The following is a 16,731-nucleotide window of genomic DNA, read 5'->3' as shown; positions in this document are numbered from 1 at the left end:
ATGAAAATATTCATCATCGAATATTGTGTTTTTGTTCTCACCGGTTTGGGTCCGCCACCCTTGTCAAGGCTGAGCGGCTCAGGGGCAACAATGACTTGGGATGTGGGTAGAATTGGGGGGCTGCCATTGGGTAGGTTGTGTCGGGGGGCAGGGATGGGTGCAGGGAATGGGCTGTATCTTACTGGATCGGAATCACCAGAATCCGAAAGTTTGGGAAAAGTCAGAGAGCGTATGTTGCAGGGTCGATCTTCTGCTTCATACCCTGATCTCCCATGATGCCCAACTTTGTCCATATCGAGTAGGGAAACTAAGCCATTGGGTTTATGGGCAAAGCCAGGTTTGGCTGGGAGGCTGGTGTTGCTGGGAGGAGATGGGCTGTTTCCACGTGAAGTGGGCCCCAGCTGGGACACTTCTGGTGGAGATACAGAAGGAGCAGGTTGAGGCTGGCTTTGGAGAATGTTTCTAAGCTCCTCTTTATCGTCCAATGTTTTAAGCTCCAGCTTGTCAAAGGGGTCCTCTTCCCGCTCAAAGTCAGCAAGGTTGAGGCTATGCGGCTGAGGAGTGCTCGGTTGGATTTTCCTCGGACCAAGACTTGGAGCAGGAAGAGGAGTTAAGATAGCACCATGGCTCAGTCCTGCCAGAACAGGGTTCATTGCTGGCGGGGGAGGGTCCTGGTCATCTAGAGCAGACCGTGGCTTTCCTCCGCTACCATTAACGTCCTGCGCTTGAGCCGAGTCTTCGGCCTCCTGTTGGGCTGTGACCTCTTCTGCTCGAGCCTCTGCTGCTCGGGCCTCAGCCAGTTCAATCCCCCAGCGTACACTCCGATTTTCCAGAGAAAAGTCATACTGTTGACATGACACGTGTGACAGGAAATGTGAGTCATTCAGAACATCATAATACAGTATTCCTTTCATGTATTTTTTTACACTGACAAAAATCCTAGATTGTGTACTCTAAGTCACTAAATTTTGGGGAAACTTGAGTCATTTTTGAGAGAACAAACACGGGCGGAGACACTTCTTCATCATGCTTTGCATAAGGGATTACATTGTCTACATGGTATTCATTTCCTCAACAAGAAAACAAGAAAGAAAGTAGCAAGACAGACGGAGTCAAGTTTGCAGTGACCACTTAATGTACTGTATGAACTTACAATACATTGGAAAAGTCTGTTTTTGATCTATTTACTTGTCTTATTCTCCATATACTTACATATGAGCAGTTTTCATGGAATAGATTTGTGTGTTGTTGTTCTAGCGACGTGGTCACCAACCTTTTCGAGCCCAAGATAACTGGTCTCAGTCAAAAACCAAAGCAAGATCTACCCCTGCGTCAACTATGTTATTGGCTGATGTCAACATTTTGGCTTTTTCTCATTGTGTTTCTTGCTTTTCCCCCCCAATTTTTGCTGTTTTTTTGTAATGTGCCTAGGGCCAACAATCGAGTCAAGGGCCAGAGATAGCCCCTGTGTCGCACTTTGTGTAGCACGCGGCCGTGCTTGGTGGGTGTGGCCGTCAAGAGCCGCGTGATCTGAGGCTGAAGAGAGAAACGCAGAGGCATGCGGGTGTGTTCAGGGGTTAAAATGCGTGCCTGTTTGCGGGTCTGTTGGTCATTCTCCGGGTGGGGGTGTCACTGATGTCATATTAAATACTTTTTTTTCTAATAATTTCGCGATTGACTGGTGGAGTCCCAAAGATCGACTGGTCTATCGCGATCGACGGGTTGGCGACCCCTGTTCTAGCGCACATGCCTCAATGTTTAGCATCAAGAAAACTTCACTAAACAGTATTAATAACTAGGGGTTTGATTGCTTGAGCAACTAACTATTCCATCCGATTCTGATTCCTGCGGTGACCATCTGATTCACAATCGATTCAACAAGATTGATTCAAATCGGTTCTGGCAATTGTGGCGCCCCCTATATAGAACGAAAGCTTTCGAAAGGCAGCAACACTTGTGGGGCATCTTTGTGCTGAAGACCTCTGATCAGTGGAACTATCTTGGAGTGTTTTTACTCAGCCAGAGTCTTTAAACTTAATGCAGTTTAATGTTGTTTATTATTTTTACAAACTTCATTTCAATACACAGAGCTACGAGAAGTGGTCATTTAAATGTATTTACAGAGGAGTATCAAAGCAACGACCTCAGCTGCTCACTACTCTGACTTTGTTGGGCAAATGTGAAATAAAAGAGGCAGTACACGAGTGGAACGAAGGTCAGTAATATCAAATGTTAACTGTTTACTTTATTACATGTTGTAAAGTAGTCAGTGACACTCTATTTGTGTAGTTATTAGCCTCAACCTGAGTGAACAGAATGCTAATGTTAACAAGCTACAGCGACGTGTTCGTGTTGTCGGCGTGAGATACACTTTATTTTTAAAATCATATCGTTTTGTATTTCATTGACTTTAGTGAAAGAACTGTGACCTAATATTAACTGTTTATTTACATGGTATCAGTCTATAAATATACTAAACCACTCCTCCATACATCAGCCTGATTTGTGAAAACTGCTCTGAACTGTAAAATGTGGTGGACACACAAACTTCTACAAGGAACTATAGTTCCAGGAACTCGAGGTTCCAGGAACATCAAGTTCCTGAACTTTTGGTGGAAAAGAGCCTAAGGACAACAAACTTCCAGGCATCTTATCAAGTTAATTTTCATCTAACGTTGGATTGATTATCATTCTGGGCCTATAGGCAACAAACCCCCCTTTCCTTAAATAAAAATATCCTCGGATTTACACCATTCACAGAAAATACCATTTTGGCCTGAAAAAAAAAAGGTAATTCCGGAATAAAATGGACCAATCACATCCCTGATGGATCCACGCCAACATATTCCGACAATTTTCTGAATATATCTGGCTTGCATGTACAGCTCTTAACCTGTATAATACTTTGACATCTGCATAGTTGCTCCGAAATGAACGGAAAAATAATTATTCGCCCACCAAGTCAAACCCAGATGTGCCTCTTGGTCACGTGGTTGCAACCCAGCAAAATATTCTAGTTGAGCAATGTGGGCATGAGATGTGAAAGCACCCTGGTGACAAACATTTTTTTGCAGGGGATGAAGACAGCGAAACCTCACTATATGACAGACCTAGGCAAATTCAGGCCCGGGGCCGCATGTGGCCCGTTAAGCTTTTCAATCTGGATATTCCCAAATTATTTTTTTAGATGTTTAAGATGTAAAGTGTAGCTGCCATTATGATGTGCACTCATGTTTTCTAATGACCGTTAGTCTTCAACCATACAAAGTATTTCAGTGCTTGGAATCTGCACTTTTGCATGATATACTAGTTACTATGGTGATGTAAGTGACAGCAGCTCAGACGAGGCACCAAGCAGTGTGGGTGGGGAGCGTTTCCACAGAGTGTTTCCAGAGCCTGAAATGTGGGTGTCAGGGACAGACGTGGAAGGAGATTTTCACAACAACGTTCTAAAGCTTAGTGATATATCACATATATCAGACTGTAGGTAGGTCTTTTTTTACCCTCCGCGTTTATATTCCGCTGTTTGTTGCAGTTTTGTTACGTTTCGCTTGATTGTAAAATATGTGGATGGGGGGTGTGACGGTCATATGTTGTCAATATTCAGTGTTTTATCATTCATAGTTAATATTGTAACATTCTTTATTTTCATGTACATTCACATTCAGTAAAAAAAAGTTAAATTCCATTCTGTTTTTTTTAAGGTGGTCCGTCATAACATTTTTAGCACTGAATCAGACATTATTGTGAGGTTTTGTATTGGTGTTCCTAAAAATAGGACCCAAGCACACATACTGTACAGCAGATTTTCACAGCTTACACATACATACATATATATATATATATATATATATATATATATATATATATATATATATATATATATATATATATATATATATATATATATATATATATATATATATATATATATATATATATATATATATGGGTTACGTTTTTTCTTCCCCTGATGTGGGATCTGAGCCGAGGGTGTCGTTGTGGCTTGTGCAGCCCTTTGAGACACTCGTGATTAAGGGCTGTATAAGCAAACATTGATTGAGATATTATATATATATATCTCGTGATTTAGGGCTATATAAGTAAACATTGATTGAGATATTATATATATATATATATATATATATATATATATATATATATATAGGCCCCCAGACACATTTTTTGTCCCTAAATTTGGCCCCCCAAGTCAAAATAATTGCCCAGGCCTGCTATATGCTGTACTCCATTTTTAAAATTTGGTATTGCAATACTTCCAATGACCGTCCATCTTTTGTATTCAAAATAAGCCAAACTTTGTTTCCTTCCTGGTTTCTAGCATAACATTTCAGATCACCATGGTTACAGGGGACAACATAATTATATATAGGGCCACGACATCCCTAAATGACTTACCTTTGTGTCTGCCAACAAATAGCTGCAGTCTGGTGGACAAAAGCCAACAGGCAGACCCACTTTGGCAGGGCAGCGAAACTTTTCATTGACCTTGAAGGGAACATCATCAAGGTAGCTGATGGGTCCTATTTTAAAAAAACACGACAACACATGTAAGTTTTAACATGGGAATCAATAACATCAGCAGAAATAATAAGCCTGACAGTTCAAACAAATCATTACCATTGTTGTATGCATCCGATACAGACTTCCTTGTAGCCATTTAGGTACACTGGGAAAAAAAAGACATCTTATTATTTGCTTAGTTATAGAAATAACTTGTGGCTACAGATGTAACGATAAACCGTATTAATGACAAACCATGGTAAAACTCTCAACAGTTGGTATTATCGTTTTGAATTAAAATAATCATAAAACAGTGATGGATAACAGTGCTTCGATAAAGTCACGGACCGATGATACTGCTCATTTACTGGAGAAGCAAACTGGCGCGCTGATCGTTAGCTATCTTAAATGCTAACAAGAATACAAAAGACATTAACGTCCTCCCCCATTCCAAACGACATACCCCGATCTAAACTTGTATAACCGCATTGCTGTCTAAGCAACTAAGATATTAAAATGTGCACATTTAACCTACAGGCTTTGCCTTCTTAGAACAGAGTGATGATACATACATGGAGGGATATGACAAAGACGTGTCTACAACAAGTGATCCTGTGTGATGTCACAAGAACCGGACGTGCAGCATTCATTTTGCCTTTATCATTAAGATACACTCGAAGACCTTTACCAATTAAAATGGAAGAAGATAAGCATATTTAAACATTTAAATTAAAATAATATGGCTCTTAAGAAGCCCGAACTAAAATATTTAATGTTTCTTTTGCCAAGAATGTATATTGTGTCTTGATATGTAACGCTAAAAAAATTTATATCACGTTTGTGACCAAATTTATCATTGTTGAATATGACCAAAAAGTACTTGAAATATTTTAACCAAATTGTATTTTTTAAATAAGTAAAATAAATAGACACACAACTTTATTTTCAGAATAAATATTAAATATAGTTTTGGCTTTCTAAGAGCCATATTATTTTAATTTGAGTGTTTAAATATGTTTATGTTCTTCCATTTTGATTTGTAAAAATTTCAGATTTTTTTTTAGTAAATGCAAATAAGTTGTTCACTTTGCTTTGTTCACGCGACTTCACTTTCTGCTGAAGACGACTATGTCGGTTTTGACTCGACACTTTGAGACCGATCACTTTGTTCTAGGACAGCACAGCCTTTATGTTCAGCGTGAATATCTTAGTTGTTTAGACAGTAATGGGTTCATACAGGTTCCGATTCGGGTATGATGTTTCTAAATGGGGAAAGGCGTTAATGTCTCTTGTTTTCATGTTAGTATTTAAGCTAGCTAGCAAACTAAGTGTATCAAAGTGTGGTTATCAATCAATTTTTCTGATAATTTTAATTTGAGACGGTTATACTAACAGTCGGGAGTTTTATCACAATTACCATTTTTACCATTTATCGTTACATTCCTAATTGTGTCTACTTATTTAATATAATTAAACTTAGTTAAAAGATTTCAGTGCACATATAAGTACTTTTGGAGAACACTCAACATTTACTGTAATAACCATACGTGTGATCATTTTAGTTACAACAACAGTGGCATTAAATCTTCATATTGTTACATGTGGTGTAACATCTCCAGTGTTTTAAATTGACAACTTGAGTCTCACTGATTATATTGTAGGTCCTTTCATTTAGCTGCGTCAAATCTGAGTTTACATAATCCACTAGTGGGTCATGCTGCACAATGTCCGACTTTATCAACACAGAGAGACCATTGTTTACCAGTGTGCAGATGTATTTGATGCACTTACAGAAACATTCCATACACATACTTTTCTTTGAAAAGTACATTCTAACAAATGCTGTTATAATACAATGACATGCTTTTCAGGAAATGACCAAAGGTATCCTAAAAAAGCAAATACATAATTTTAGGCAGGTCATATAAAAGGACATTAGGGATGTGACGGTATTGTAAATACCGCGGTTTTGCGGTTTCAAAATTGTCACAATATTGCTGTGACGTGTGACGGTAAATGAGGACTGGGAGGAGACACTCGCCATTGTAGTTTTTTTGTGGCACTATTAAGTGAGCCGGTCTGTGAAGCAAACCACATTTCCCACAATCCCCTGCGCAGGAAACACCAAGGATCAGAGCGGAAAGCTAAAGCTAGTGGATAGTCCTGCAAAGTTTAAATCGGACGTTTGGACGCATTTTGGCTTTGCAGTCAAATAAAAAAGGTGAAATACATTGTCTACAAATCTGGAAATAAAAGCAATGTTGTCTATCTGTGTTGGCCCTGCGATGAGGTTAAGTTAAAGTACCAATGACCAATGACTGTCCCTTGATCACCCCCTGGGAGGTGAGGGGAGCAGTGAGCAGCAGCGGGGCCCGGGAATCATTTTTGGTGATTTAACCCCCAATTCCAAGCAGGGAGGTAATGGCTCCCATTTTTATAGTCTTTGGTGTGACTCGGCCGGGGTTTGAACTCACAACCTACCCATCTCAGGGCGGTGGCGACTTGTCCAGGGTGTACCCCGCCTACCGCCCGAATGCAGCTGAGAGTAGGCTCCAGCACCACCCGCGACCCCGAAACAGACAAGCGGTAGAAAATGGATGGATGAAAATTCACTTGATTATCACCCGGAAGAGTCCAGCTGGGATTATTTTTTATAAATACAGTAATGCGGACAGTTCTAAAATTTTAGCTGACTACACACCTCACCGAAAAATATGACCAGATCCAGTATTATAGGGTACTTAAGTTGGAGTTTTGCACACACTTTACTATTAGCAACTACTATTAACCACAAGGCCACTGAGCAGGCTTGTGGTTAGAGTGTCCGCCCTGAGATGGGTAGGTTGTGAGTTCAAACCCCGGCCGAGTCATACCAAAGACTATAAAAATGGGACCCATTACCACTCAGCATCAAGGGTTGCAATTGGGGGTTAAATCACCATAATGATTCCCGAGCATGGCCACCGCTGCTGCTCACTGCTCCCCTCACCTCCCAGGGGGTGGAACAAGGGGATGGGTCAAATGCAGAGGGTCATTTCACCACACCTAGTGTGTGTGTGTGACTATCAGTGGTACTTTAACTTTATTACATTAATACATGTGATGGGAAATAATTTCACTGTTTCTTATTACAAATGCACTGGTTTTAAAAATTGCAATTGATAAATGCTTATTTAGTGAAACAAAAAGAAATCCAAAACTGCATCAGTATACATGAATTAAAGATACATCAATAATTGAATTGTAGCTCCTGAATCGTAATCAAATCATTAGGTGTCCTAAGATCTCACCTCTGATATCTACGGTGGCAACTTTTATTTTATTTTGTAGTAGTAGTAGCGACTTCCTTGTTTATTTACCGAATCCGGTCAACTTCCTTTGTTTTCACTTTATCAAACTGTGCATGCAAGTGACGTCGGGCCCCCGATGTGGCCCCGACGTCACTTGCATGCACAGCTTGCGCTTTTACACTGGAGTCTGATAAATATCAAATTTTACTTGCAGTGTAAAAAAAAAGTCAGCTGGAAAAAAAAAACAGATTTCGAAAAAACCTGATTTAGGCCACTTAGGCCTGCAGTGTAAACAGTCGTAGTCACTGATAAGTCACAAGATGCTGTATTATCTTGCTCAGTTGATCATGTGTGGATAAGGGCAAAATATGGTTGATGGACAAGTATTTTCAACTGCAGTAATGTAGGAGCAATAAGATGATTGTGAATAAAAAAACACTGTAGTCAGCTACTGGTAAATGTGACCAGTGGCTGTTTGGAGAACAAAAACAGCTTTTAATTTGCATGTAGCAGTAAATATAAAGTTCAGGATCACTTTCTAAGGCTATGTCTACATTAAGCCCTTAAACAAATAATTATTTAGCCTAAACCCCCGTTTCAGCCACCTAAACTATCATTTAAGATTCCCCTCCTCTGACAATTTTTTACACGGGTAAGTGCGCCGTGTATTTCTTGAATATCCGGCTCTTAGCTTTGTATGGACTCATTGATCGTTTACAAACTGAGTTCGAGAGGAAGTGACGCCAGAAAGACCGCGCCCCACACAGGAAGTGACGTCAGAAAGAACGCGCCACAGCCAGCTTCATAATAAAGCGGTTTCGTAACTCTGAGCTAATCACTGGAAATATGAAGGCGAGTCATCCAGACATGCCTGTGTTCCTCCTTCCGTCTGTACAGACGCTTGTGGAAATCACACAATACCTTAGGAGAAAGGGATTGCAGCTATTTGGGATACAACACTTCTCAGACGGAAAGAGAACTTTCCAATGTCCAGGTCAGCTGTGATTCTACATACCGAAAAACTTTGTCCAGTTGTCGAAGGACAGACAACGAGAATGCGGGTTCCCGTGGATGTGATAAAAAAGGTCGCGTGTGCTTTGTATTACCTGGCCGTCGAGGGAAGACTAACTACGGAAAACAGCGAATGCTTTTGGACTGGCAAAGCAGACTGTATCAGTTATTGTCCGCCATGTATTTTGCGGACTCAACGTCTAGGTCCAGAGTATATAAAGTCACCAAAAAGGAATGGACAATGAAGGTGAAGGCAAAAGAGTGAGGAGTGTCCTGACCAGATATCTAGATCCTGAGATTGATAGTTGTAAAATGTTCTTTGTCACATTGTGTACTTTCATGTGTTTATTAAAGATGTGATTAATTTATGATGTCTCAGGTGTGATTCACTTCAATAGGGCCTCACAGCACACTGGATTCCAGTTGATTGAAATACCACAACACGGTGGTAGAGGGGTTAGTGCGTCTGCCTCACAATACGAAGGTCCTGCACGGGATCTTTCTGTGCGGAGTTTGCATGTTCTCCCCCAGAACTGTGTGGGTTCCCTCCGGGTACTCCGGCTCCGGTAAAACAACTTGCACTGAGCCTAGTCTATAAAATCCGCTTCACCTCCCTGATATCGAAGTACATGTCAAACTACTTCCAGAACGTAAATAACCGCCATAACCACAACACCAGGGGGAGTTCCACAAACCATGTTAAACCCAGATTCCCATCTAACAAAGGACTTAACTCATTCTCCTTCTATGCCACATCAATATGGAATGCACTCCCAACAGGTGTAAAAGAAAGTGCATCTCTATCCTCCTTCAAAACCGCACTAAAACACCTCCAGGCAACTTCAACCCTTGACTAACACCCTCCCCCCTCCACATCTTACCTTCCCGGATTGTAAATAACCAAATGTAAATAATCAAATGTATTTCTAATGTATATACTTGTTCTTATGCTATCTGAACTCACCATGTTCTCTGCTCGCTGTACATATCCTACCAAGTCAGACCTACACTGTTCCAATGTCCATTTCTCTGATGATGCAATTGTTGATGACTGAAGTGCTGTTATCAACCAAACTTAACCCCCCCGCCCCAACCCCCTCCACATCCCACCCCCCGGATTGTAAATAATGTAAATAATTCAATGTATATACTCTGATGATTAACTTGTGTGATGACTGTATTATGATGATAGTATATATCTGTACCATGAATTCCTCTTCAGCTCTCACTGGATCGGTTCGCAGCCGAGTGTGAAGCGACTGGGATGAGAATCAACACCTCCAAGTCCAAGTCCATGGTTCTCGCCCGGAAAAGGGCGGAGTGCCATCTCCGGGTTGCCGAGGAGACCCTTCCCCAAGCGGAGGAGTTCAAGTACCTCGGAGTCTTGTTCACAAGTGAGGGAAGAGTGGATGGTGAGATCGACAGGCGGATCGGTGCGGCGTCTTCAGTAATGTGGACGCTGTATCGATCCGTTGTGGTGAAGAAGGAGCTGAGCCGGAAGGCAAAGCTCTCAATTTACCGGTTGATCTACGTTCCCATCCTCATCTATGGTCATGAGTTTTGGGTTATGACCAAAAGGACAAGATCACGGGTACAAGCGGCCGAAATGAGTTTCCTCCGCCGGGTGGCGGGGGTCTCTCCCTTAGAGATAGGGTGAGAAGCTCTGCCATCCGGGGGGAGCTCAAAGTAAAGCCGCTGCTCCTCCACATGGAGAGGAGTCAGATGAGGTGGTTCGGGCATCTGGTCAGGATGCCACCCGAACGCCTCCCTAGGGAGGTGTTTAGGGCACGTCCGACCGGGAGGAGGCCACGGGGAAGACCCAGGACACGTTGGGAAGACTATGTCTCCCGGCTGGCCTGGGAACGCCTCGGGATCCCCCGGGAAGAGCTGGACGAGGTGGCTGGGGAGAGGGAAGTCTGAGCTTCCCTGCTTAGGCTGCTGCCCCCGCGACCCAACGTCGGATAAGCGAAAAAAATGGATGGATGGAATTGATTTACATGGACCCCGACTTAAACAAGTTGAAAAACTTATTGGGGTGTTACCATTTAGTGGTCAATTGTACGGAATATGTACTGTACTGTGCAATCTACTAATACAAGTCTCAATCAATCAATCAAAAATCCTCCCACCTCCAAAGACATGCACCTGGGGATAGGCCCCTCCCACCTCCAAAGACATGCACCTGGGGATAGATTGATTGGCAACACGAAATGGTCCCTAGTGTGTGAATTGATTGATTGATTGACTGATTGAGACTTTTATCAGTAGATTGCACAGTGAAGTACATATTCCGTACAATTGACCACTAAATGGTAACACCCCAATAAGTTTTTCAATCTTGTTTAAGTTGGGGTCCACTTAAATTGATTCATGATACAGATATTTTCTATCAGATATATACTATCATCATAATACAGTAATCACAAGATAATCATCAGGGTGTATACATTGAATTTTTTTAATTATTTACCATCCGGGGTGTGGGAAGTGGAGGGGTTAGGTTTGGTTGTTATCATCACTTCAGTCATCAACAATTGAGAACAGAGAAATGGACATTGAAACAGTGTAGGTCTGACTTGCTAGGATATGTACAGCAAGTAGTGGGGAGAGGGAGAGGTAGAGAGAGAGAGAGAGGGAGAGAGGGAGAGGGAGAGAGGGAGAGAGGGAGAGAGAGATCAGAAAGCATAAGAAAAAGTATCTACATTTGATTATTTACATTTGATTATTAACAATTTGGGAAGGGTGTTAGTTTAGGGTTTAAGTTGCCTGGAGGTGTACTTTTATTGCGGTTTTGGAAGAGGATAGAGATGCCCTTTCTTTTACACCTGTTGGGAGTGCATTCCATATTGATGTGGCATAGAAGGAGAATGAGTTAAGACCTTTGTTAGTTCGGAATCTGGGTTTAACGTGGTTAGTGGAGCTCCCCCTGGTGTTGTGGTTATGGCGGTCATTTACGTTAAAGTAGTTTGACATGTACTTCGGTATCAGGGACGTGTAGCGGATTTTATAGACTAGGCTCAGTGCAAGTTGTTTTACTCTGTCCTCCACCCTGAGCCAGCCCACTTTGGAGAAGTGGGTAGGAGTGAGGTGGGATCTGGGGTGGAGGTCTAGAAGTAATCTGACTAGCTTGTTCTGAGATGTTTGGAGTTTAGATTTGAGGGTTTTGGAGGTGCTAGGGTACCAGGAGGTGCATGCCTAATCGAATGTGAGTGTGAATGTTGTCTATCTGTGTTGGCCCTGTGATGAGGCGGCGACTTGTCCATGGTGTACCCCGCCCTCCGCCAGAATGCAGCTGAGATAAGCTCCAGCACCCCCCGCCACCTCAAAAGGGATAAGCGGTAGAAATGGATGGAAGTTATATTTAAGAACTTGCGCACAAAGCTAAAGTAAAGTAAAGTACCAATGATTGTCACACACACACAAGGTGTGGTGAAATTTGTCCTCTGCATTTGACCCATCCCCTTGATCACCACCTGGGAGGTGAGGGGAGCAGTGGGCAGCAGCGGTGCCGCGCCCGGGAATCATTTTTGGTGATTTAACCCCCAATTCCAACCCTTGCCATAATCACTGCAGGTGATTATGACGTGCGCATTTTCCGCGCATGCGTATTAGGTCGCGTTGCGCCGGCGGACGGAGAGGGGGGGCATTATTGTGTTTGGACACGGATAAGGTTAGGTGGGATTTACCCTGGATAACCTTATCCGGCTTAGTGTAAACGGTGCCTAAATTCCTGTATAGAAACAAAAACGGTAATTTCTTAGCTCTTGCTCGCTGACGTTAAAGATAAAGATAAGAGTCGTAGCAAAACAAGAACTACGGCTAAGAAGAGACGTTGCTTTTAATGGACTGTTAGCAAACATGACAGCAGCATTTGCAGGTGGAGACATCTGTGGTAGGCTAAACTAAACTCTATCTCATGCAGACATCTGTGGTAGGCTAAACTCTATCTCATGCAGACATGTGTGGTAGACTAAACTAAACTCTACCTCACGTCTCCTGCCTTCACACGTAACAAGGACCGACAGCAACATTAGCGTGAGACACCAAACTTATTGATTAGCAACAGGCTAGGCTATCACACACTGGAGTTGGCCACCCTCGCCAACGTAACCCAAACACCGCTGAATATGATCTTATCGGCGGTAGGAGAATGTATTCGTCAAATGTAGCGAGTGGTGGAACATGTTGGTAGCAAAGTAAAGAAAGTAAAGCGGTGTGGCCTGACTTCTGTTGCCACGGCACCGCCCCGTAACCAAACATGTCAACATTTCTCTCACCTGTATCCGCTCCCTTTTGCTCTTACAAATGTGACTCTGTTTCCTACTGGTACGCCGCTTCGATTGGAATTACAGCCGAATATGTTTTATTTATTATGAAATCTCTTTCCTGGTCTGCCGTGGGACGCCATCTTGATTTGTCAGGCTCGCTGGTTCCTGTGTGACGTCACTCACCCGTATGACGTTGCATTCATGACCCGCCCGGATTCTACTTTCCGGTAAAATAATGTTGTTGTTTTTTAAAGTACGTGTATTAGTTAGATTAAGTAACAAATAATAATTGATATTTTATATAATAGAAGGATGTGACAAAAACAAGCCGGTGTTCTGAGAGAATGCACGACCTGGAAAAAAAAAAAAGTTTGCTATACAACGCTACTGAGCATGCGCTCGCATGCGCATTAAGGCTAAAGGTTTCTAGAGCAACATAACCATAGCAGTTTGTCAACATTATTATGCTCCAGGCAACTTTTTTTTTTACATAAATGTCGATTTATGAAAGTAAGGCCTACATTTTCTAATTGGCTTAATGGATTACAATTATCTATCAAATCTTGGAGAATGATTAAGAGTACAAAAGCCCTTAAATTAAAATATTAGTTGAAACATTTACAGTGATTTAGGTAGCTCTTTTTGTGTTTTTATTTTATTTTAATTTTTTATATTTTTGTATTATTATTATTTTTTCATATTTAATACTCTATCTCAGTGTTTTTCAACCACTGTGCTGCGAGATAGTCTGGTGTGCCGTGGGAGATGATCTAATTTCACCTATTTGGGTTAAAAATATGTTTTGCAAACCAGTAATTATAGTCTGCAAATGATGTGTTGTTGTTGAGTGGTCGGTGCTGTCTAGAGCGCGGCATAGTAACCATGTAATACTCTTCCATATCAGTAGGTGGCAGCCGGTAGCTAATTGCTTTCTAAAGGGATAAGCGGTAGAAAATGGATGGGTGGATGTCAGAAACAGCGGAAGGTAGTGTGCAGGTAAAAAGGTATGTAACGCTTAAACCTAAAATGAACAAAAGGAAAGTCCCGCTAGGAAAAGGCACTGAAGCATAAGGATGGCTATGCAAAACAAAAGTAAAACTGAACTGGCTACAAAGTAAACAAAAACAGAATGCTGGACGACAGCAAAAACTTACAGGGTGTAGAGCAGAGACGGCGTCCACAAAGTACAACCGTACATGACATGACAATCAACAATGTCCCCACCAAGAAGGATAGCGTCCGCACAACTGAAATAGTCTTGTTTGCCAATACAGGCACTAACACTCAAAGGAAGGCGTGAAGCTGCTACAGGAGAACACCAACAAAACACCAAAATAACACAGAGAAACTAAAGCACTACACATAGGAAACAACAACAAACTCAAAATAAGGCACGACAATCTGGTGGAGTTTCATTTTTTAACCTTTTCTGCTGGTGGTGTGCCTCCATATTTTTTTTTACGAAAAAAATGTGCCTTGGCTCAAAAAAGGTTGAAAAACACTGTTCTATCTGTATTTGCTTTTGTTTTCTTTCCTTGTTGTTGAAAGTGCCTTGACTGTTGAGTGAATTATTACATGTATGTTGGTTGTTCAGTAAAAAAAACCCAAATAAAAAACAAACAAACATAACCATAGCAATTAAGTAAACATTGTGATCAATCGTGGTTATTTTGAGCATTATTTTACATACCAGGAAACAAACCAAAACAAAATCGGTGTTAACCTTGATTAATCTAAAATGCATGGCTGGTTGTTATGGTGACAAATGAATGTCAACAATATAAGTGTTTTGACAAGATAATAAAAAGTAGAAAAGCACCTGTTCCAACAATTTTCTGAAATGTCTTTAAAATCCGTCCATTACTTAGTTTGCTAACTAATTTACTCTGAAATAGATTACATGTGTTATATTTATGAAAGATAACAAACAACCTACGAATGAATATTAATGATGCAAGCTATTTTTTTATACACAAATGTCGATTTCTTAGAGTGAAGCCCAAATTCTCCTTTAATGATTTCAAATTAGTAATAAAATATTGGAAAATGGTAAAAGATAAAACACAGCTCTTGAATTATTGTCCTTTAAGAAAACCCCAACCGTTCCTTCTTTTTATATATTTGTATATTGTCTCTTACCTTACTTTCTTTACTCTGAACTTTTTGTCATATTAAATGCTCAACCTTGAGAATGTCTGGAATATTTTAATGTATTGGAAGTGCCTTAATTTGTTTGTATTTGGTCAACATTTATTTATTTATTTATTAACATACACTGTTCGTATGGAAGCCCGTTTCCTCCACAAAAAAATACCCAATTGCGAAATCATAATTATGATATTTAAAAACAATCGAAATTATGAGATGAGAAAATCGAAATTATAAAATTAAAAACTCAGAATTACGAGATTTAAAAATGTCAAAATTATGAGGTAAAAAACTCGAAAATAAAAAGTGATTATTTTGAGATTTAAAAAGTCGTTTTTATTTTATAGCAAATATGGATAAAAAAATCATAATCATGTGATAAAAACATACTTTTAATCTCATAGTTATGACTTTTTATCGCATAATTAGATTTTTTGAATCTCGTAATTTCGATTTTTTTTTTAAATCTCATAATTATGATTTTTTTTTAATATTATAATTTCTGTTTTTTATTTCATAATTATGACTTACCACTGGGGTATTTTTTTAAGTAGTGTAAACGGGCAGATCATTTTTTTCAGAACTCCGGGTTGGTCAGTCATATACGGACTCATACCTCTAATATTGAGGGAATACGTTAAATCAAAACGCCATTAAATGAAAATAAAAAGCACACGTATGTGATGAACAAACAAATACAAAATGAATACAAACATACATACACGATGAATGTGTTGCAATTACTCCTGTTTAAAAAAAAAAAGGTGTGCCGTTTCCTTGTGACATTCATGATAACTCACATGTTTGACATTACCAAAGAAAACAACTTAATAATTGTATTGTTTTACCGTCTATTTGTTGGTAGTTTGGTTTCATTCCGTGATCTGCATCGAGTGCGCGCACGCAAGGCACGTTCCGGACGTCGATGACGCACCGCAGACACGCGCAATGGTCACCGGAAGCATCGATGAGAGGAAAATAAAAATCGATCATAATCCTTGTTATTCTTGAGGGGGAACTCTTGTCACCTGCTGGCATTTCCACGGCGAAGATTGGCACCTGCTGGCCCTTAAACACTAGCGCCTTGTCGGAGGGGGACGGCGGAGAGCAAAAAAAAAAAACAAAAAAAAAATTGCCTCGTTTGCCCGAAGTTGCTGGCTAACTGGTTTTAGCTGACGTGTGGAGAAGTTGAGACTGGCAGGCAGCACACAGACTGAGACTAAACAAGCCGGGATCAGCTCAGCGTCTGTCCGAACACAAGCAGCGGCAGCCCGGGGAGATGTCGCGGAGCCCGAGAATGATCCACGGGAGACGGTGACTTCCACTGAAAGTAGCTCCATGTAGACTGTCAACACTTGGCACACAAAGAATCCCAGCTACACAACACGAGGAACATCCACGGCTTCTGTCACTTTGGCCACAAACACATGGTCTGCCAATGACTTTGTCCTCCACTTCTCACCACTAACCTTTATTACGTTGCAACAATACAG

At 40.9% G+C, this 16,731-nt stretch overlaps 2 protein-coding genes across 5 annotated transcripts in view; one reads left to right on the top strand and one right to left on the bottom strand.

Moving 5' to 3' along the window:
* The window catches only part of ubap1 (ubiquitin associated protein 1), a 27,826-nt gene extending 11,640 nt beyond the window's left edge, over nucleotides 1-16,186 (bottom strand). Inside the window, exons 1-4 of one of the 4 annotated variants that reach the window (XM_062063205.1) lie at nucleotides 16,087-16,186; nucleotides 4,639-4,687; nucleotides 4,417-4,541; nucleotides 42-845 (exon numbers count right to left, since the gene is read on the bottom strand). In XM_062063205.1, the coding sequence (XP_061919189.1) occupies nucleotides 42-845; nucleotides 4,417-4,541; nucleotides 4,639-4,678 (969 nt within the window). In that variant the 5' untranslated portion in view covers nucleotides 4,679-4,687; nucleotides 16,087-16,186. Of the gene's footprint in view, nucleotides 1-41; nucleotides 846-4,416; nucleotides 4,542-4,638; nucleotides 4,688-4,776; nucleotides 4,944-5,056; nucleotides 5,072-13,099; nucleotides 13,291-16,086 lie in introns of those variants that run through there. The other 3 variants (XM_062063198.1, XM_062063212.1, XM_062063221.1) reach the window with 3 other exon arrangements.
* The window catches only part of ube2r2 (ubiquitin-conjugating enzyme E2R 2), a 34,140-nt gene continuing 33,553 nt past the window's right edge, over nucleotides 16,145-16,731 (top strand). The window contains exon 1 of the mRNA XM_062063229.1: nucleotides 16,145-16,731. The gene's annotated coding sequence lies outside the window, so the exon portion shown is untranslated.

The sequence above is a fragment of the Entelurus aequoreus genome, linkage group LG01, assembly GCF_033978785.1.
Source record: "Entelurus aequoreus isolate RoL-2023_Sb linkage group LG01, RoL_Eaeq_v1.1, whole genome shotgun sequence".
Taxonomy (NCBI): domain Eukaryota; kingdom Metazoa; phylum Chordata; class Actinopteri; order Syngnathiformes; family Syngnathidae; genus Entelurus; species Entelurus aequoreus.
The sequence above is the reverse complement of the archived record's forward strand: the minus strand, read 5'-3'. Positions and strand labels throughout refer to the sequence as shown.